At 40.3% G+C, this 23163-nt stretch overlaps 1 protein-coding gene across 1 annotated transcript; it reads right to left on the bottom strand.

The window, feature by feature from the left end:
* Window positions 1-3448: 3448 nt before the first annotated feature.
* Window positions 3449-22614, bottom strand: LOC116717945 (trichohyalin-like). The gene is made up of 7 exons (XM_032559627.1): window positions 22548-22614; window positions 19913-19980; window positions 17007-17105; window positions 10748-12556; window positions 10149-10312; window positions 7079-7194; window positions 3449-5329 (listed from the first exon to the last, which is right to left on the bottom strand). The coding sequence occupies exons 2-7, from the start codon at window positions 19977-19979 to the stop codon at window positions 5182-5184; spliced, it is 2403 nt and encodes an 800-aa protein (XP_032415518.1). The 5' UTR covers window position 19980; window positions 22548-22614; the 3' UTR covers window positions 3449-5181.
* Window positions 22615-23163: the final 549 nt, after the last annotated feature.

A 23163-nucleotide genomic window follows, 5' to 3' on the forward strand; every position in this document is an offset into this window, starting at 1 on the left:
TTTCAGTTAAAAATAACTGACTGTTTCTTCCCACTCTGCATGGTGTTGGTACTTGTTACGGCCCTGGGCCTTAATGGCTGGGTTGCAGGTGTCTTGTTGTCTGTCTTTGTGCTCCTCCCCTTTACAGGTGCTGCTGATTTTATTCATTTGGAGCACAGAACATTTAAACCTGGCTGTCTCCACCTTCTGGGTCGCCTTTGGCGTCCACTCTGCCTTGATGCTTGCGGTGTTTTGTTGCCAGGCCTCAGCTCCCCTCCTTTTGCACATTTGAGTTTGTCTTTGTTTTTGCACTTCAACAACTCCATATGCACTCATACACCACATCCAAGCATTTGCATTACACCACTGATACTGACATCCTTAATCCATTGTTTGTGGTAATAAATATTCCTTTTTATGCACTTTAACCACTGCATGGTCTCCCGTTTTTGTTATGACCTTGAGCCAGTCGTAACAGTATTGTTCACTGATTTTTCTAAAAGCATTTATTTTCTCCTTTAAAAAAGAAGAACTACTGTATGTCTGCTGTGCAGACCAGCAGGCCGGTGTGTGTTAGAGTCACAGCAGCAAAACAGAAAAAGACAAATAACTTTGCACAGTTTTTTCTCCAAACAGTGAGTTGAGCAGATAATTTTAGCCAAGTGATGATTGAGTTGAACAACAGGATAATAATTTTGTTATCTATCTTCAGAGGTGAGTAGTACTAGTTACATTTACTTCAACAATTTGTAAAAGTACTTACAGTATATGAAAAGGGGAAAGCACTATATTACTGCACTGTACTAATTACATTCACTTGAGCAATATTAGGAACTTTTGGCAATCTTGAGTAGATTGATTTTGCATTAATAGAAAAAGACTTCAGAGACTGGAAACATTTGTTTCTTAGATTTCTGTAATGTATGAGCTAATGTTTATGCAAATGTGAGCATAATTACAAAGCATGTTATACATGTCACTGTTTACATCATTATTGTTTATTTTGTGTTAATGAAAATGGTTATTTTATTTGAAAGGTTACATAAATGTTTATGTGTATTTACTAATTTAAAACCTTGTTTTCTCTGCAGCATTCCTCTGTTGTAAAGTTATGAAGCAGCACATGGAGTAGGACGTCTGGAGGTGGGTTCAATACCCTCCACCGCCACCAGGTGTCGCCCTGCTACAGGCCCAGCGGGGTCTGTGAAAACCCGATCACTGCGGAGCAGAGCGGAGCGAGGCCGGGTAGAGTACAGCGGGACTGCCGAAGTAGAGCCAGGGGGAAAAGACGCACAAGTTGTTGACCTGCTCTGCTCATCTTCACTGTTACAGTTCGTAACTTTCGTTGTTACTGTTCACAGCAGCAGCTCTGCTATCTCAGCGTCCTCAACCAGACATTATTCTCCTCTCTGGAGTGCGTAATTACGCATTCAGGAGGCTGAGTCTAGTTCTGCTACGTCCGAGCGGATGCTTCACGTTGTGGTCTGGACGGAACCAGTGAGGCATAGACTACATCCTGCTTTGCCTTTAACCCCACAGAAATAGCCTTAAATGACAAACCCTATTGGAAACAGCAATGGGCCTCACTGGTTCCTAAATAGATGGAGAATAAATCAATCTGGGAGCTGATTGTCCGCTCTGACCGTTATTTATACAGACCGGAAGGGCGTCCATTCAGCAGGTGGACGGGGACTGAAGTTTTTCAGTGCTGCACTGGGCACAAGGGGTAAATCCACTAGCAACAGCCTTAATTTGGGGTTAATACATAAGCAACGGATTTTACTGTTGAATATTGATATAATAGTGTAACTGTTGTCAGTCATTTCTATGGCAACGGGTCTGCGTAGCGAAGCAAACACAGGGACCGAGAACAATGAACGAGTGGTTTGGAGCAAGTTCTTCAACGGTTTTTCTGCGTTATTTTCCCTTGAAGCGGCGAACTGCAATAAATTAATAATACCTACATCTCCAGGTTTCATTTTGTTAACGGAATTGTTTTGCCTCTGAAACGGCAGGTAAACGGTTGTCTTTTTGCTCTCCAGCGATGTGCGCATGCCCGAAATTAAACAATAACATGCAACGAGTTTATAGTAACGGTAGTTAGTATTTAAGCTAGCGGCATTAAATAGTCACTTCTAATACACAAAAATATCTTAAAATAGAATCTTTGTCAATAAAACACCGTCTTGAACTTACAAACACGTTAAGACACATATCTTACTTGTGCAGTTAACCCACCTGTGAAAACAGAAATCAGTCTTCAGTAATTTCTTTGCTGCAATGATGACTTCTTCTTCTTCTTCATCTTCTTCTTCTTTGATGGTTATTGGCGGTTGGCAAACCACGAAATTGGTGCATTACCGCCACCGACTGGTATGAAATGTGGAACAGAATGACACCAAAAGAATATATTTCTGTTGATTTCATTTAACAAAATATTATCTGATGAATTTTACTTTTCAAGTTATTAATAAACGAATAAATCAACTCTAGATTTTCTTTAATTCTATTTAAAAATCAAATGAACTTATCTTTTTTCATCATAATTATGACAGCGTAATATATTCTATTGTCTCATCATCCCCACTGTGTTTCCCTGAAACAAAGAGTGCTGTGTAGCCCAGTATACCCAAATCTGAGGCGACAAGTAATTGTCTCTTCTCCTCGTCCTCCATTTACTTCTCATTTCTCTAGTTTTGTATTGGATTTTATAGAAGCAACATTCATTCCTTTCTTTCTCCCATTGCTTTTGCATTTTCTACTTCATTTTCTGTTTTATTACCATTTGTATTCCTGTTTTACTAAAACAGCGCCCCGCCTCCAGGCGCCATGTGCTGTGCTGCGTTACTACGCCACCGAAAGTGAGTTGTTGTTTTTCCCAAACAAAAGAAGAAGAGAGAGCTGAGCAACTTTTTTATAGCCTGATTGTGATTTTTCTGAGATTTTAAGAAAATGTGCAGTGGGAGGAATGCTGGGATTGTGATGATGAGGACAGGTGATCGCTGCCTTACAGCGGGAGGAAAGCAGGTGGCGTTGCAGGTGAGCTAACAATGATTTTTGCTTTCCAACTACTATAAAAGTTGCAATACAGTGACATATATAGATGCGCTAATTTTAACTAAGGTGTTGCACTTAACTTATGGAGTCAGAATGGTCACATGTTGGTGCCGCACATTCATACTATATTCCAATGTGTTTTCAGATGTTGGTAAACTGCCGCCGCAAACCATCGTGGTTCTTCCTGCAGCCTCTGAGTTGTAGGATGTCTCATCAGTGTCCGTCTTCCTGACTGGCAGTTGGTGTTTAGCTTCAGGATGTCCAGAGACCTTCACCTTTCTGGAGCAGGGATCACATGAGCTCAATGTGCTGATGAAACTTTTTTTAAAAGGTTTTATTGGCTCTAGTGCCCTTTATTTGATAGTTAGAACTCAGCCCGTTGAATGTGACAGGTAGTCAATGAGAAAAAAAAAACTAAGAAAACCCCAGAAAAATTATAAACTTTTCGCACAGAGTACTTCTGGTTTAGAAGCGCATTCTAACTTTTGGTTGAAATGGCACGTTTAATTTCAGTCTGCAGTAATAACACAACAGAGAAAAATACAGAAAATGTTATGTTGTGTTAATCTATTTGTAGTCTAAATAGAAGGGCAAATAGAGAAAAATATAGGTGCAGAAGTTCATTAAACTGTGACAAGCGAAGTGCACAAATATTGCGCACGCGACTCCAGGAGCGGCGGAGGTGAGGCCAGAAAATTTGCAATTAACTCACCATGCAGTCTCAATAAATGGAGCTGGAAGACGTTACCCTTCCACGATCAGTTGGGAAAAAAATAAGTGTAACTGGCATCTGGTTTTCTAAAAGCGAATATGCGGGACTTGCACTCTTCTAGATCAATCTGCTCAGATTTTTCAATTATTCAGCTTTCTGAAACAAGGCCCAGTACATGCACATATTATACAACATCAACTTAAAAACGTATAATTAAGTAGTTACGGTTAATTAAATGACAGAGCAGAAAATAAATTAAACCTAGTGTAGTGTTTGTTGAACGGGGAAAAAATACAACTCACCTCCATATCGTAGTGCAACAAATATAACCTTTGTTTGCGCTTTGATCTCCAGTTCCTAATCCAAAGCGTTAACTTTTTATTGGGTCTGTTTTTGGTTAAAATAAACTACAGTTACTGCTTCAACGTCATTGCCCATGTTTGCTTACTCTAAATTCAGGTTTGATATCGTGGAATTTTACAGGATTTCATCTCTGGAGTTGGAATGTTTGTGAGTGAAACCACACACTCTACGATCAAACACGTTATACCTGCGATTTTTAATCAGCGAGTGTGTCATCTCTCAGGTTTAGAAAATCGGCCGACAATTCCAAAATCGTGCAGTATTAACTGGGCTTTAAAGGCATCCCATACTACAATGCTGGAGGTTTCTTGGGAGAAATTAGTAGCAAAAAAGACATGCATCTCATCCTAAATAAACTTTAGGAAAGTGAGGAAGGGACAGGGACAGAGTGAGTGGGGCGCAGTCTGAAATAACTTTGCTTTGATAGCCACAGGATCGGATCTGCAGCAGGCATTTAGTATCAGTGATAAAATAATCAATTCTTCAATAACACATGAGAAATAAGAGTACTCCCTCTGGTCCAGATTTAAAGTACAGCACACATCACACAGTCCGCATTCAGATAAAATGGTTTGGATGACCGATGCAGACTTGCTTATGACATTCATTTTAATAATGAGCGATCCAAACCTGGGTCAAGCCAACAAATCGCCCACTAAACCAGCGAGTATTTATCAAGATCAAGTAAAGAAGAAAATAGTTGTTTAAAAAATTCTCATCACCTGTATAAGGAGCATAAACATTCACCAGGGCGACCAGAATGTTGTAGCCGATAGACCTGCCAGGTTTATCAGCTGCCACATTATCAGCCTGAAATGGAATATTCTGCTTTAACCTGACAAGGTTAATGAAAACATTGTTCCTTCCAGCATGCCAGGAGATTAAAGATGTGATTTAATACACATCTTTAATGTGTATTAAATCACATTAAAGATGTGATTTAATACACATCTGTATTAAATCATTTAATGTGGGAGAAAACATTCAGATATTGTGCTTTCATTCATGACATTTGTCAAAAAATGGTGACACAGTTGAGTGTTCCTCATTGAAGCTTTAAGAGAACAGTGTCAGTTATAGGGCCAAACAGTCATCGGATGCTCACAGATGAATCTGTTCTCCACTGCATTGTTTTCTGCTCTCCAGCTCTCTTTGGCTTTTTTTTCTGGCATATGCAGTGCTGCTCCGGAAGTAGGAGGAGTCCCTTTTATCCAGAAACTTTAAGAAAGAAACATGGACCTCAGAACATTTGTAAAATAAAATTTGTATAGCAACTTATTGACATCAAACTGATAACTGTCAGCATGTGTCGTTGTCTCTATATAAATAAAGACACACTTGAAAAGAAACTAGACTTGTAGTAAATAAAAGGTGTTTTACAAACTTGGAAGATTGGATTTTAAAGCTCTAAATCAGGGGTCTCAAACTCCAGTCCTCGAGGGCCGCAGACCTACAGTTTCTAGATGTGCCACAGGCACAAAACACTGGAATAAAATGGCTTCATTAACTCCTGCTTGTGTAGATCAGTTCTCCGAGCCTTGCTAATGACCTAATTATTCTATTCAGGTGGTGCAGCAGAGGCACATCTAAAAGTTGCAGGACTGCGGCCCTCAAGGACTGGAGTTTGAGACCCCTGCTCTAAATGCTTTACCAAAAATCTAATCTTTTAAAGGATTATCTTCTATCTAGTCGTCTTTATTTGACAAGAAACTGGGTTGTGAGAAAGATGGAAGACATGCAGCAAAAGTCAACAGGTTGGGACTCAAACCTGTTATAGCTGCGTAGACTGAGGCGTCTATACATGGTCAAGCGCTTCACTCCAGCGCCACCGCCGCACCCTAAATGTCCTTGTTTCTACAGTTGAATCTAAAATTATTCAACCCCAACAGCAATTCAGGATTTTGGTAAAACTGAAATTTTCTTAGATGTTTTCAAGAAATAAATAAAAAACTTAAATCAACCTAATGAAACAAAAATATTTTATCCAAATTCAACATAAAGAACTACTTCCAGGGGCGTGCTGTGGTGGCGCAGGGGGTTAGCACGCCCCACGTTTGGAGGCCTTAGTCCTCGACGCAGACGTCGCGGGTTCGACTCCCGGTCCCGACGACCCTTACCACATGTCTTCCACCCTCCTTCCTGTCTGCCTACTGTACAAAAAATACGAGCCACTAGCGCCGCAAAAACTCTTCGGAGAAAAACAAAACAAAAAAAAGAACTACTTCCAAAGATGAAGTCTAAAAATTATTCATCCCTCTGAACAGAATGCTTCATGACAGCATGTGTTTGCAAATCAGGGGTTTTTTCTTGATCATCCCTGATTTAACCAATGAAGGCCTTCACCAATCCGGTGTGAGGAAGAACTTAATGTTTCATTGCATGTTACAATAATGGCCTAGTCAAAGGCATTGACAGAAGGTTCAGAGAAGCCCATTAATTTACTCAAACCAGGAAGGAGATACAAAAAGATAGCAAATGCCCTGAATGTTCATAGGTTTACAGCTGGAAGAATAAAACCAACTTTAAAGTTAAAGGGACAATGGCTACACCAGGAGGAGGGTCTTAACGTTGTCACTCAACCTCATTTAGATTCTGCTAAATGTGCTAATGGCAGAGAAACAACTTACTGTTACAGGAAAACTGTATCCGCTGCCATCAGTGGCTATGCTAACTAGCCTGAGCATTCACAGCAGGATCTGCTGATAGGGAAAAGCAGCAGCAGAGAGCAGCCACACTAGATTGTGACTGACAGCGCTAAGACCCGCCTCCAGGCTGTGATTGGTTGCTTCTAGTTAGCATTCAGAGCATTGGGAGAAGGCAGAGGAGCCCAATTTTTCACATCTTATCAGTCTGATACCATACAGTTAAGAGGACATGATAGCACTTTCAACAAATATGAACAAATATTTTCTATAAAAGTTACATACTGCAGCTTTAAATATGCATATCTTAGATAATAGTTCTTACTCAAGGGTGTTCTTACGTCCATCAACCCAGAACCATCCGGGTAGCGTATGATGTAACCCTATCCAGTATCCTTGGTTTTTAGAACTGTAGGGTTTGGCGTGCTTGGTGATAAATTTCTGTGAACAGATTTTATTTCAGACTGTCATAAATCTCATTAACTTCAAGATGTCAATCAATCAAGTTTATTTGAATAACACATTTCAGCAACAAGGCAGTTCAAAGTGTTATATCATAAAAATACAAAGTCATAGAACACAGTTAACAACTGAAGCGTTACATTTTGTTAAGTGCCATCGTTACAAAATGGTAATCAAAATGTTTGTTTCATTTTAATGTTTAAAAGCAACTCTAAACAGGTGGGTCTTTAGATTTAAAGGAACTCAGTGTTTCAGCCAGATTTGTGTTGCATAGAAGCTGAACGCTGCTTCCCATGTTTGGTTCTGGTTCTGGGGATGCAGAGCAGAACCAGAACCAGAACCTCAGGGTTCTGCAGGGTTGATACAACAGCAGCAGATCTTTCATGTGGTGCTAAACCGTTCAGTGATTTATAAACTAACATCAGTATTTTAAAGTCTATTCTCTGGGCTACAGGGATCCAGTGGAAGAACTGCAGAACTGGGTGATGTGCTCCATCTTCCTGGTTTTAGTCAGAACGCCAGCAGCAGCGTTCTGGATCAGCAGCAGCTGGAGGATTGACTTTTTTAGTCAAACTTGTAAAAACTGTTGCAGTAATCAGTGCGACTAACGATAAACGCATGAATGAGTTTCTCTGATGCAGAGACATTAGTCCTCTGATCCTAAAGGTGACAGAAGGTCGACTTTGTAACTGTCTTTATGTGGCTCTGAAGGTTCAGGTCTGAGTCCATCACTACTCCCAGGTTTTAGTCTGATCACTGATTTCCAGATGTAATAGCTGACGCTGTCCGTTGACTCTACATCAGTGTTTCCCAACTCTGGTCCTCAAGGCAGACTGCCCTGCATATTTTAGATGTCTCCCTGCCTTTATACTCCTGATTCAGGTGACTGCAGTTCAGCAAATGCCTGTTAATCAGCCATCAATTGAAATGAGCTGGGCTGAAGAAGGGAAACACCTAAAACATGCAGGGCAGTGTGCCTTGAGGAGCAGGTGTGGGAAACACTGCTCTAGATCGTTCCTCTTTAGATAATTTCAGTTTTGTTTCTGTTCAGCTGGAGAAAGTTTTGGCACATCCACACATTTATCTGTTCTAAGCATCTAATCAGTGATTGGATGGGTTCAGAGTCACCTGGTCACATCGTAATGTGTACAGTGATGTCAGTAACGCGTTACAAACGTCGGACCACTTTTTTTCACTAATGAGTAATCTAACGCGTTGCTATTTCAAATCCAGTAGTCAGACAACAGTTACTTATCGAAATCACTTTGCATTACTCTGCGTTACTATTTTCTTTTGTAATTTTATTTCCTCTACGCGTCTTGGGGAGTAACAGCCGTTTCTATGCGACAGTATCAGCAGAGACAAACAAACAAACAATACAGGGAACAGGGAGATGCGCATTTTGTTCCTGGAAAAACAGGAACTATTTTGAGTTTCGCTCGCCAAGTCCGATTATTATAAGCAGCTTTGGGCTTGTTTTCTTGTAAAGTCACTTGCAGATTTAATGAGTTGCGGGTTGCAGTTTTTGGGCTTGCAAATGAGCAGACATAAACCCTAGAATTTGTCTGACATCCAGTTAGTTTTAGTCAGAATCTCCCTCTCCATCATTTCCCGGATGATCCGTCCCGCTGTGTCTTTGTTAATGTCAAGTTGATATATTACCTGTCAATTATCTCGAACATGGAGACTAATCTGAACAGCGCAATAAACGTGAAAACAGCCACGAATGAACGAGTCTGTAAAATTGTGCAACTAAACGCCACTATAATTATTAATATTAAGATAAGTGTCACAAATCTATGCAGGGGGACATCTGAGTTGTGGAGCAGCAGGAGGAGCACTGACAGCAGGAGGAGCTCTGACAGCAGGAGGAGCACTGACAGCAAACACAGGGCCGTAACGCACAACCTGGACGCTGGGGCAGGGGGGTGCCTAAAATTCTATTTATAGTTTTCCAGACAATACTGGAACACACAAAACATGCACAATTTACTAAAGTTTCTGTTGTAACCATTATATCTCCCCTTCAGTTCAACCTTATAAGTGGAGTCACATTGTTGATGGTATCATTATAAAATAACTTGCAATTAAGAATTGGCAAAGATCAATGTAATTTTCACAGCTGAAAGTAACTAAAAAGTTACCTTTAATGTAACTTAGTTACTTTCCAAATCAAGTAATCAGTAATCTAACTAAGTTACTTTTTCAAAGTATCATCATTTTTGTCTCCGAAGAGTTTTTGCGGCGCTAGTGGCTCGTATATTTTGCGACAGTAGGCAGACAGGAAAGAGGAAGACATGCGGCAAAGGTCGCCGGGACCGGGAGTCGAACCTGCGACTTCCGCGTTGAGGACTAAGGCCTCCAAACGTGGAGCGTGCTAACACCCCCCCACCACAGCAGTTGTGTGTGTAGTTATGGTAGCTGATCTTATTTCCTGATATAACCTGAGCTAGTGGGAGCATAGACATGTTGAACAAGAGGAGTCCTAGGATTGAACCTTGATTCATTCCTAGAGATACTAGGAATGAATCACGCATGTGCTTCAATGAAACAAGAATGCAGACATTATTCAACAGTCACAATTGGTGCATACAAGACATAAAAGCTCATTAAAGCCAATAAAGATGTTTTCCACATATATTGGGGTTTTGCATAGAGTTAGTATCAGACTTTGTGTATGGCTTTTTACCTTAATTCCCAGGTATTTAAAATAATTAAAATGACCTAAAAATATTTTTTTTGCAATTAAAGAAATCCTTATGTATTAGGGGCAACACCTCCTCCTCTTTGGCTTTCTATTCTCACTTAAAAATGTTAATTAGGAAGTGTTGATTCAATTTATATGGGCAATTCAGTATTGTCAAGCTATTAATCTTCCAGAAACTTTCAGATTAGTTTTAAATTTCAAGAGTAGAGGTGACGTTATGTTTTACCTGCTCTTCCAGATCATCAATTACAGCCAAATATCCACTATCATACTGACACAAATCTCGAGACACGTTCCAGAAGTTCGAATTTTGATCTGTATCAGAAAACCAGTAGCAGTGTCCCCTGAAGGAAATCCAGCCTTTCCTGCAATCCAGACATTTTGGTCTCACTAGACAAAGGGAAAGAGAAGAATAAAGTGAAACTTTGGTAAAATAATCTCAAAAAGAAAAAAATACATTTCTAGAAGAAATCCATGTGGACTTACTTAATATTTCAATCATCAAAATTACTCAAGCAAAGATTTTAAAGGTAGAGTGCAGATCAATATTGGAAGGTGATTCAATTACAATATCATTCTAGTCAGAAGTAGCATACCACAGGGTTCACTAAAAAACAAAAACAATATTCTCTGAAATGAAAACTTGGCTGTTAACCTGTTGCTAATGAATCAATTTTACTGGCTCACTTTGTGGTCAGAAAAGTGACCTTCAGCACTCTACCTGTGGTAATAATGGTCAGCTGTGTCTTGAAAACTGTTCATTGAATATTTCAAAATTAAAATTAATAATCAAGAGTTTCAAAGGTAATCTAGAAATATAATTACTATGTAGAGGGCAGAATTTTTCAACTGTAAAGGACGAAAATGTCATAACAAAATTGTAGAAGATTTTCAGGGCATCTTTGTCTTTGCATCGATCCTCCATCTCCTGTTTCTGTACTCTCAGCTTCTCTTTCTCTTTGTTCAGCTTCTCTTTCTCTTTGCTCAGCATATTTTTCATTTTGTTCAGCTCCTCTTTCTCCTTGTGCAGATCCTTTGACTTTTTGCTCAGCTCCTCTGTCTTTTTGCTCAGCTCTGCTTTCTTTGTGCTCAGCTCTGCTTTCTGTCTGTTCAGCTCCTCTTTCTCTTTGTTCAAGTCCACTTTCTTTTTGTTCAGCTCCTCTTTCTCTTTGTTCAACTTTCCTTTATTTTTGTTCAGCTCATCTTTCTCTTTGTTCAGATTCAATTTCAATTTGTTCAGCTCCTCTTTCTCCTTGTTCAGCTCTAATTTATTTTTGTTCAGGTCTTTGTCCATATTCACTTTCAATTTGTTCAGCTCCTCTGTTTTCTTGGTCAGCTCTGCTGTCTTTTTGCTCAGGTCATCTTTCTCTTTGTTCAGCTCCTTTGCCATTTTGTTCAGCTCCTCTTTCTCTTTGCTCAGCTCCCCTTTCTTTTGGCTCTGCTCCACTTTCATTTTGTTTAGGTCGCCTTCCTCTTTGTTCAGTCCATCTTTCTCGTTGCTCAGCTTCTTTTTGTCTTTGCTCAGCTCGTCTTTCTCTTTGTCCAGTTTGTCTTTCTCGTTGCTCAGCTTCTTTTTGTCTTTGCTCAGCTCGTCTTTCTCTTTGTCCAGTTTTGCTTTCTCTTTGCTCAGCTCATCTTTCTCTTTGCTCAGCCCTGCTTTCTCTTTGTTCAGCTCCATTATTTTTTTGCTGAGCTCCTCTATCTTTTTGATCAACTCTTCTTTCTTTTTGCTCAACTTATCTTCTTCTTTTTTCAGCTCATCTTCCTCTTTGTTTAGCTGCTCTTTCTTTTTGATCAGCTCCTCTGTCTTTTTGCTCAGCTCATCTTTCTCTTTGTTCAGCTTATTTATTTCTTTGTTCAGCTCCTTTGTTTTCTCGCTGAGCCCCTCTTTCTTTTTGATCAGCTCCGCTTTCATTTTGTTCAGGTCTCCTTTCTGTTTGTTCAGTCTGTCTTTCTCTTTGCTCAGCTCTTCTTTGTCTTTGCTCAGCTTGTATTTTTCTTTGTTCAGTTCGTCTTTCTCTTTTCTTATTTCCTCTTTCTCTTTGCTCAGCTCGTCATTCTTTTTCTTCAGTTTGTCTTTCTCAGTGTTCAGCTCCTTCTTCTCTTTGCTCAGCTTGTCTTTCTCTTTAATAAGTCCTGCTCTCTCATCTTTTTCTTTCAGCTCCTCTTTCCTTTTGCTCAGCTCCTCTTTCTCATTGCTCAGCTCTTTTTTCTCTTTGCTTAGCTCTTCTTCCTCTTCTTTTAGCTTCTCTTTCTCTTTGCTCTGTTTCACTTGCTCTTTATTCAGCTCATCTCTCTCTTTCTTCAGCCCCTGTGTGTTACTAATCAGCTCCTCTCTGTCTTGGTTCACCTCCTCCTTCTTTTTGTTCACCTCCTCTTTCTCTTTGCTCAGCTCGTCTCTCTCTTTCTTCAGCTCCTCTGTCTGTCGGTTCAGCTCCTCTATCTTATTGCTCAGCTCCTCGCTGACTTGAGTAAGCCTCTCTCGGGTAAGCCTCTCTCTTAACAGGCTCAGGAGTCTGTCTCGGATCACCTGCTCAATTTGGTTTTTCATCATCTTTCGTTCCTCAATAAGTCGCTTTTTGTCTGTTGCAAGGATTTTGATATTTTCCATCTGATTGGCCGTCATCATACTCACTATAAACACACAAATTAATCAGAAAGTCAGTGAATCTATCTGTATCAGAGAGCATCAAAATGTTCAGTTTCTCTCTTAAACCCTTTTAGGATATCAGACCATATTCTTAGGATAGAACCAAAGGACATTTAACTGATTTTAATATTTCATTAACTCATTTATTTTTGGGGGCTGCGTGCTGGTAGCACAGTTGCCTTGCAGCAATAAGGTTTATTGATTGAGTCAGTGGGGTCCATATTTGTTGACTTTGCATATCCTCCCTGTTCATGTGTAGATTCTCTGCGGTACTCCGGCTTCTGAGAGGAAGCTGGGAGCCGACAGTCATGAGCCTGACAGCCTCATGACTGTCAGGCTCATTTGTCTCATTAAATTACCCTTAGGTATTCAGCCTTCATTAAATATGAGCCTGTTCATGAAAATAGCCATTTAATTTAGGACAAGTAATTAATAGACAATAAGTAACTAAAAAGAGAATAAATACATCTTAAAAGATCCATGACTGGTTGTAAAATTTGACTTCATTTAATAAATATTTATTTTAGATGTAAAAATACAGTAATTTTCCTGTAGGCTGTTTAGTTTCAATAAATTTTAGTGACCTCCATGGGTGAAAAATATAACAAGACATACATTTTTTAACAAATATGAGTTTTGACGCATGTTAAATGTGGGGTCATGTGATGTGCTCTGCAGGATAGATGCATGGTTGCTGGCCTCCTAATGCTAATCATGTGAAATATATCCTAACCAAGAACCTGGCAGTGGAGACTGTGTCTAAGTGTGCAGTGACACTGGAGATGTCTTCATCGCCATTCCTTTTGCATGCTCAAGAAAGAAGTCCAAAGGAAAAAGAAACAACCCAATGCTAAAGCTAAGCTAAGTAACCATGAGAATAGGGCAGCACTGGCAAACCGAGACCGGGAGTGGGACTTGTTGAGAATAAATAATTCTGGGTTTTTCTCTAATATATATATATATATATATATATATATATATATATATATATATATATATATATATATATATATACACTGCTCAAAAAAATAAAGGGAACACTTAAACAACACAATATAACTTCAAGTAAATCAAACTTCTGTGAAATCAAACTGTCCACTTAGGAAGCAACACTGATTGACAATCAATTTCACCTGCTGTTGTGCAAATGGAATAGACAACAGGTGGAAGTTATTGGCAATTAGCAAGACACACTCAATAAAGGAGTGGTTCTGCAGTTGGGACCACAGACCACTTCTCAGTACCTATGCTGTCTGGCTGATGTTTTGGTCAGCTTTGAATGTTGGTGGTGCTTTCACACTCGTGGTAGCATGAGACGGACTCCACAACCCACACAAGTGGCTCAGGTAGTGCAGCTCATCCAGGATGGCACATCAATGCGAGCTGTGGCAAGAAGGTTTGCTGTGTCTGTCAGCGTAGTGTCCAGAGGCTGGAGGCGCTACCAGGAGACAGGCCAGTACACCAGGAGACGTGGAGGAGGCCGTAGGAGGGCAACAACCCAGCAGCAGGACCGCTACCTCCGCCTTTGTGCAAGAAGGAACAGGAGGAGCACTGCCAGAGCCCTGCAAAATGACCTCCAGCAGGCCACAAATGTGCATGTGTCTGCACAAACGGTTAGAAACCGACTCCATGAGGATGGTATGAGGGCCCGACGTCCACAGATGGGGGTTGTGCTCACAGCCCAACACCGTGCAGGACGCTTGGCATTTGCCAGAGAACACCAGGATTGGCAAATTCGCCACTGGCGCCTTGTGCTCTTCACAGATGAAAGCAGGTTCACACTGAGCACATGTGACAGACGTGACAGAGTCTGGAGACGCCATGGAGAGCGGTCTGCTGCCTGCAACATCCTTCAGCATGACCGGTTTGGCAGTGGGTCAGTAATGGTGTGGGGTGGCATTTCTTTGGAGAGCCCTCCATGTGCTCACCAGAGGTAGCCTGACTGCCATTAGGTACCGAGATGAGATCCTCAGACCCCTTGTGAGACCATATGCTGGTGCGGTTGGCCCTGGGTTCCTCCTAATGCAGGACAATGCTAGACCTCATGTGGCTGGAGTGTGTCAGCAGTTCCTGCAAGATGAAGGCATTGAAGCTATGGACTGGCCAGCCCGTTCCCCAGACCTGAATCCAATTGAGCACATCTGGGACATCATGTCTCGCTCCATCCACCAACGTCACGTTGCACCTCAGACTGTCCAGGAGTTGGCAGATGCTTTAGTCCAGGTCTGGGAGGAGATCCCTCAGGAGACCATCCGCCACCTCATCAGGAGCATGCCCAGGCGTTGTAGGGAGGTCATACAGGCACGTGGAGGCCACACACAATACTGAGCCTCATTTTGACTTGTTTTAAGGACATTACATTAAAGTTGGATCAGCGTGTAGTGTTATTTCACTTTAATTTTGTGTGTGGCTCCAAATCCAGGCCTCCATTGGTTAATAAATTTGATTTCCATTGATGATTTTTGTGTGATTTTGTTGTCAGCACATTCAACTTTGTACAGAACAAAGTATTCAATGAGAATATTTCTTTCATTCAGATCTAGGATGTGTTATTTGAGTGTTCCCTTTATTTTTTTGAGCAGTGTATACACACACACAGATCACATGTGCGCAAACTAAGGCTAAAGGAAATGACATGTTAGGAGATACCCTCAAAGCTAAGGATGAAGGAAATGACACACTGGGGAACGCGTAGCTTAGACAGAGACTAACAAAGGGAAATATGTTGTTTGATGCCAATTTGCTCTGCTAGCCCATAAGGATAGCATGAACAATGGACCAACTGTATTTTAATATTAATAAATGGAATTCATGAATTCAACTCATTGACTCTTCCTCAACCTCACACATCAAGAACCTAGCTGGAGAAAGGATAATTCTCCAAACAAGATGGAGGCACTGCTGGGATGTATGAAGGTTAGTCAAACTCTTGGTCGACCCACAGAAACAAAAGGTAAATAGAAATTTTTATTTGTGTAATTGAACTTAACTAAATTGAGAGGACTGGTGTCTGAGGTGTTCTGTAAGGATACAGCGTAGTTTTATGGTGAAATAATGGATTTAATGGAATAAAAGGAAAAAGGTGCATCTGGGCTCTGCAGCCCTGTATCCGGCGAACCTGACATGGGGCCGGCAGATGTGTTCTTCCAGGGCAGAGTTGGACACTCAAAGTCATAGGGCAGCTTTAGACATCCCTCTAGTTTTATAGTTTATGGGAAGCACCAACACTGATTATTTGGGATGTGGACCCAATGAGGAGACTGATCTCTTCAGTGGAAAGGAAATGCTGGCATGCTGACCCCGAAAATCTATCTCCTATGTGCGCATAACTTCTTTCAGTGTGTGCAGTTATTTTTTCATTACTAAACATGAGTTTGCTGACCTCATGTATCTGAATCTTTTTTAACATACGCAGAAGCCATTTCTACTTTCTGCGTCTCTGCTTGCTTTTGGTGTTGAGGTGACCTCTGTGCTTGCTGCATGTTGTGCTGCTGTAAGGTTTGAATGCTTGTTGTCTGTATGTCCATGGATGTACATGGAGAGAAAGGAATACATTTGCGTGCAGCTGTGAACTTTGTGAGTTTTTGTTTATAAATTTTGTGATTAGTGTATGCGCTTGAAAATGAGGAGAAGTATGTGATTCGGAAAACACATTTTTGGTTATTTTCTAAATAAAATCAATACAAATTGGGAAACTCCACATTTATAGTTAACCAATATCTTTATGCCAAACATTAGTGTGACAAACAAAAAATTACTTAAACAGGTAAAATGAGAATCTTTAAAAATGCTGTGAATGAATGAATGTTTTTGGGTCATGTTCTTAAAAAAATGTAATTCAGATGGACTATTTGAACATTAAAGATCAACTGATGTGAAAAAATATCTTAAATCACAGAGAATAAAGTTGTATTCTTTCTTTTATGAGGTGGTTGATTGTTCAATAAACACCCCCAACCAGTTTTGGTCAGACTGAAGCAGGGGTTACATCCTGTAGCTTCTTGGAAAAGAAATGTGAGATTACTGTCTATCCAGCTCCTTCACACTCAGCATCAAACCACTCCAGTGCCTGGTGGGAGCAACCAGGCACTGGAGTGCCCCTCTATGAGCAAATATAAATAGCTCGTAGATGAGCAATTTATCTTTGCTCATCTATGAAAAGCAAAGATAAATTCCTGCAGTTCACAAGCCAGACATCCTCCTCTCCTCAACTACACCTTTAGCTCTTCCATAAAAACTTTAGGACTTTGACAGGTTTCAAGCTGGGCAGCAATAAGTTGAACTGATTCTTGGTAACACTTCAGTGTCCCTGACTTTTTGTCAACCCTCAGAACTCCTCCTACTGCTGAACGCTTGCATCCCAATGCTTTAAACCTTTAAATACTTGTTATAAATGAAGCTACTTAAAATTCATTCTGTTGAAATGAAACTCACTGTAGACAAATTTTGCAGTCAGTATGGCACAAAGCAACCCAAAACACACCAACAACAGAGAAGAGAGCCGGAGTGCTGATGATTTCATTTCTTCTTCAGCTGAAAAGACAAAACAACGGAATCAATAAGTTATTGATTAATCAATCAATGAAATTTATTTGTATAGAACATTTCAGCAACAAGGATGTTCAAAGTGCTTTAAATGATGAAAGCAGAAAGCCATCATAAATACATTGTGCTGTCAGCAATTGTGAAAGCAGAAACAGATTTTACATTTTGTCAAGTTTCATCATTAAAATCATCAAAACACATCGAATATGTTGGTCAATGTTCCAGTGATTACTGGTCACTAGAAGTTTTAAATAGGTGGGGGTTTATCCTTGTTTTAAAGGAACTCAGTGTTTCTGTTGTGTTGAAGTTTTCTGGAAGTTTGTTCCAGATTTGTGGTGCACAGAAGCTGAAAGCTGTTTCTTCATGTTTGGTTCTAATTCTGGGGATGCAGAGCAGACCAAAACCAGTCACTCTTAATATGGCTCTTTTAAATGTTCGCTCTCTCTTAAACAAATCTTTTATTTTAAATTATCTGATTTTAGATGCTAAACTTATCAGAAACGTGGTTGGACACAGAGGCACCAGCTGTGCTCACTGAGGCCCATTTTAAATTTTCTTTTTGTGATCAAAGTGGCAGGAAAGATGGTGGAACTGCTTCAATATTTAATAATTCACTGGGTGAGCAGTACCCTTCGTTTGAGAACCATGCCTTTGTTTTTAGCAACTTGCAAATACTTTGCGTTACTGTCCTCAGACCCCATGGAGTTTCTGTCTTTTATTCATACTAAATATAATAAGATTATTGTGACTGGTAATTTTAATCTACATGTTGATAGTCCATCTGACTCTTTGTCTAAACAGTTTCTAAAAACATTAAACTGTATGGATTTTATTCAGCATGTCAACCAACCCCCTCACAACAGGTGCCAACCCTTGAACTCGTCAGGACCTTTGGTCTGGCCTCTGGTGTGTCCTCTGTTGTTGACCTGGCTGTGTCTGACCATCACTGTGTTTTTTACTGTCACTGATTTGATTCAGCGAGAGACTACGAACTGTTACGAGGTGCCATCTTACCTCTGAAGTGATTGATCATTTTATTAAGGGTATTATAAAAAAATTTCTCTGTTATTTCAGCTGCTTCTTGTGATTCTATGGTCAGCCAATATTTCAACAAACTGAAATCTAACCTGGACCATGTACCTCTGTTAGTTTCAAAAAACGTTTTTAATAAACAACTATGCCCATGGAAAAATTAAGATATAAAGAAACTCAAAAGAAATTGCAGGAAAGCAAAAAGGAAATGGAGGAGAAACAAACTGACAATTGACTACCAAACTACTACTAAAATTGTTAAGGGTGGCTGGGTTTGTTCTGCAGTCTGTGGTGAACTGTAGGCAGGAGCAGGCTTAGGAACTTTTACACTTTTTAATCGGAGGGGGTGTGTGGTTGTAGGCGCTAAATACATGTTACAGGGTTTCCCACAGTGCATTATAAGCCTGGTGGGCCACCAGGCTTTCTTGTGCCCCCACCAGGCTTTCTTTTGCCCCCACCAGGCTTCCTTTTGCCCCCACCAGGCTTGGCATAGTTTTAGTTTAGTTTTTTAAATTATTGTTTTTCTTTTTTTTTTTTTACAGACTTTATAGTTGTTTAAGTATTTATCTTCCAGTCTTCCAATAATGAATAACTGCCAAGTGACATTTTCAAATTTACTGTCAACTTTAAACATTTTTTAACTCAAAAACACGACGGGTCGCTGGATGAATGACTGCACCCCAACCACCTGGTTTTCTAGGGAAAACCCTGATGTTATATTCCCTGTTTGGTCACCAGATAATGCTGTAGGCTCTTGTTGAACCTGGAAGGTGTTGAACCTGGAAGGGCAAACAAACAAGTTTTTGACCATTATGCAGGAGTCTGTCTGAATACTGTTGAAATATATTTTGAAGGTACTGAGATTTCTGCACTAATTATCTTGCTGGAGTTGAGTAAATTACTCAATTTGCAATCCAAGAAAGAACATTTTAATAGTTTAGATTGTCATAGCAAAGCAGCAACAAATCAACACGTCACTAGCACAGTATTAGACTGCCTAATAGACCGTACATAAGGAGTGCTCGTTCCGTTCACGGCATACGCACAAACGTCTTGGGTGCGTCGGTCGGCATGACACGGTGTGGGGCGCAGTCCTGTGGAAGCCAGGTCAGAGGTTCTGACTGACCACATCAGGAAGTATCGTACCTGACAGAGGTCTACCCCTGGGAGCAGTCTCTGGGGTCAGCTGGTCCATGTCTGAGGAAGACCAGCGCCTGACGGAGGAGGACCAGACTGAGGCACGCACTCCGATGCAGCCTGTGGCCTGGGGTACCGCCCCCTACCCCTAGACTTATTTTATGAACAAATGAATCAAAAAGGCTGAAAATGTCTTTTTGGTGTTGTATCCCCACCATGATTTTGTTGAGGTCTTCCAAACCGGGCCGTTACACAATGTTAAAAACATGATTTTGGATTATTTAGAATAATAAATTAAACATCACTAATTTTAGACCACACTACAAATTGTGTTTATTTCTCCTTTATTGCACATCTGCAATCTTGCTATTCTCCATTTTATTGTTTTTATCATGTAAAGGACTTTGAATTGTTGCTGAAATGTTCTATACAACTAAACTTGGCTTGCAGAGAGATTTCTCAGATGAGACAAGAAATTTAAACCTTCAGGTTTGCATGTGACATAAAAACAACTCCTGATAAAACCCATGTTAAGAAACTGTAACTTTCTACAGAGGGAATAAAAATGTATGAAATGCTTTTGGGTAGTATTGTTAGTTTTTAATCCTTATAAAATATATACTTACTATTAAGAGGATGTTTGCCATTGTTGACATTGACTGTAGAAGAGTCTTCATCCCTGTTGTTCTCCATCCTTTACAGGAAAAATAAAGATTTAGATATTATAAAATGTCCAACAGCTGATTGAGCGATTTCAGCTGTAGCTCATGGAAAGCAGGCGGGTTCTTCTTCCTCTTTTTAAAAGTCGTCAGGATGTGATGCAGCATCTCTATCGCTGCTCTGTGGGTTATTTCCTTACTCAAACAGTTTTGGGAAACAAGTCTGCTTCTGTAACAAACCTTTCATGCCAAGAAGCGAGCTCTCACTCTGTCTCATAAACATTTCTTCAATTCTCTTGTCCTTGGTTATAAAATATATCTATTCATTCCATAAGGATTTACAATCTGATGCATATAATATGTTTTATAATCTTTGCTCCTGTAAAAGATATATTAATAAATCGACCACAGTTATTCATTTGGTGACCAGACCAGCTGTAAAACATTAACTTTGTCCTGACAGCATATAAGGAGAAAAGAAATGACTAAGTGATCATTGGTATAAAGAAGAACAAATATTTCAGTGTTGGAAAATATATAAAAAGACACGACAAAGCCTAAACCTGTCAGTTAAAAATAACTGACTGGGGTGTGCTGTGGTGGCGTAGTGGTTAGCGCGACCCGTATTTGGAGGCCTTGAGTCCTCGACGCGGCCGTCGCGGGTTCGACTCCTGGACCCGACGACATTTGCCGCATGTCTTCCCCCCTCTCCTTCCCCGTTTCCTGTCAGCCTACTATCATATAAGGGACACTATAGCCCACAAAAGACCCCTGGAGGGGAAAAAAGAAAAAAACTGACTGTTTCTTCCCACTCTGCATGGTGTTGGTACTGTTCACTGATTTTTCTAAAAGCATTTATTTTCTCCTTTAAAAAAGAAGAACTACTGTATGTCTGCTGTGCAGACCAGCAGGCCGGTGTGTGTTAGAGTCACGGCAGCAAAACAGAAAAAGACAAATAACTTTGCACAGTTTTTTCTCCAAACAGTGAGTTGAGCAGATAATTTTAGCCAAGTGATGATTGAGTTGAACAACAGGATAATAATTTTGTTATCTATCTTCAGAGGTGAGTAGTACTAGTTACATTTACTTCAACAATTTGTAAAAGTACTTACAGTATATGAAAAGGGGAAAGCACTATATTACTGCACTGTACTAATTACATTCACTTGAGCAATATTAGGAACTTTTGGCAATCTTGAGTAGATTGATTTTGCATTAATAGAAAAAGACTTCAGAGACTGGAAACATTTGTTTCTTAGATTTCTGTAATGTATGAGCTAATGTTTATGCAAATGTGAGCATAATTACAAAGCATGTTATACATGTCACTGTTTACATCATTATTGTTTATTTTGTGTTAATGAAAATGGTTATTTTATTTGAAAGGTTACATAAATGTTTATGTGTATTTACTAATTTAAAACCTTGTTTTCTCTGCAGCATTCCTCTGTTGTAAAGTTATGAAGCAGCACATGGAGTAGGACGTCTGGAGGTGGGTTCAATACCCTCCACCGCCACCAGGTGTCGCCCTGCTACAGGCCCAGCGGGGTCTGTGAAAACCCGATCACTGCGGAGCAGAGCGGAGCGAGGCCGGGTAGAGTACAGCGGGACTGCCGAAGTAGAGCCAGGGGGAAAAGACGCACAAGTTGTTGACCTGCTCTGCTCATCTTCACTGTTACAGTTCGTAACTTTCGTTGTTACTGTTCACAGCAGCAGCTCTGCTATCTCAGCGTCCTCAACCAGACATTATTCTCCTCTCTGGAGTGCGTAATTACGCATTCAGGAGGCTGAGTCTAGTTCTGCTACGTCCGAGCGGATGCTTCACGTTGTGGTCTGGACGGAACCAGTGAGGCATAGACTACATCCTGCTTTGCCTTTAACCCCACAGAAATAGCCTTAAATGACAAACCCTATTGGAAACAGCAATGGGCCTCACTGGTTCCTAAATAGATGGAGAATAAATCAATCTGGGAGCTGATTGTCCGCTCTGACCGTTATTTATACAGACCGGAAGGGCGTCCATTCAGCAGGTGGACGGGGACTGAAGTTTTTCAGTGCTGCACTGGGCACAAGGGGTAAACCCACTAGCAACAGCCTTAATTTGGGGTTAATACATAAGCAACGGATTTTACTGTTGAATATTGATATAATAGTGTAACTGTTGTCAGTCATTTCTATGGCAACGGGTCTGCGTAGCGAAGCAAACACAGGGACCGAGAACAATGAACGAGTGGTTTGGAGCAGTTCTTCAACGGTTTTTCTGCGTTATTTTCCCTTGAAGCGGCGAACTGCAATAAATTAATAATACCTACATCTCCAGGTTTCATTTTGTTAACGGAATTGTTTTGCCTCTGAAACGGCAGGTAAACGGTTGTCTTTTTGCTCTCCAGCGATGTGCGCATGCCCGAAATTTCTGGACGTAAACAATAACATACAACGAGTTTATAGTAACGGTAGTTAGCATTTAGGCTAACAGGCAGTAAAAAGTCACTTCTAATACACAAAATATCTTAAAATATAATCGATGTGAATAAAACACCGTCTTGAACTTACAAACACTTCTAAAAATGAGACATATCTCTTACTTGTTCACTTAACCCACCTGTGAAAACAGATATCAGTCTTCCGTAATTTCTTTGCTGCGATGCTGACTTCTTCTTCTTCTTCTTCTTCTCTTTGACGGGGTTTTTAGAACTGTGGGCTTTTAATAATATATTGTGCATCATTTCTGATCAGGGAGAACTAAAATATAACAAAGTGTTAATGTAAATATTTATTTGTTTTAGTATCTTTGACCTGATTTATGTAATGTTTTTATTGTTGAATTATTGTACAATAAATGTATTGTTAAAAATCAAAAAAAAAATAAAAAATCTTCTTCTTCTTCTTCTTCTTCGTGTGAGAGGAGGGTGTTTGAGGAAGAGCGGAAGAAGAGCGAGTGAGCGAGTGATTGAATCTTTTCTATCTTTGTTTTTTTCTTACTGTTTTTTTTCACTGGGTGTTTGTGTTACTTGTTTATTTGTAATTTCGTGTTAGCTTCGTCACGTTTTAAGGGGTTTTTGTGGGTTCGGGTGTGGCCGTCAGGCCGGCGTCTTAGGACGCCATGGTAGTTGTTGGTGGTGGGTCTTTCTCCACGCTGACACGGAAGAACGGCATCAAGGTGGGTGCTGGTTCTCCGTGCAGCGTGGAGGAAGTTTGTTTAGCTGTGGGTGAGGTGA

Source organism: Xiphophorus hellerii, chromosome 3 (assembly GCF_003331165.1).
Source record: "Xiphophorus hellerii strain 12219 chromosome 3, Xiphophorus_hellerii-4.1, whole genome shotgun sequence".
NCBI classification, from domain to species: Eukaryota; Metazoa; Chordata; class Actinopteri; order Cyprinodontiformes; family Poeciliidae; genus Xiphophorus; species Xiphophorus hellerii.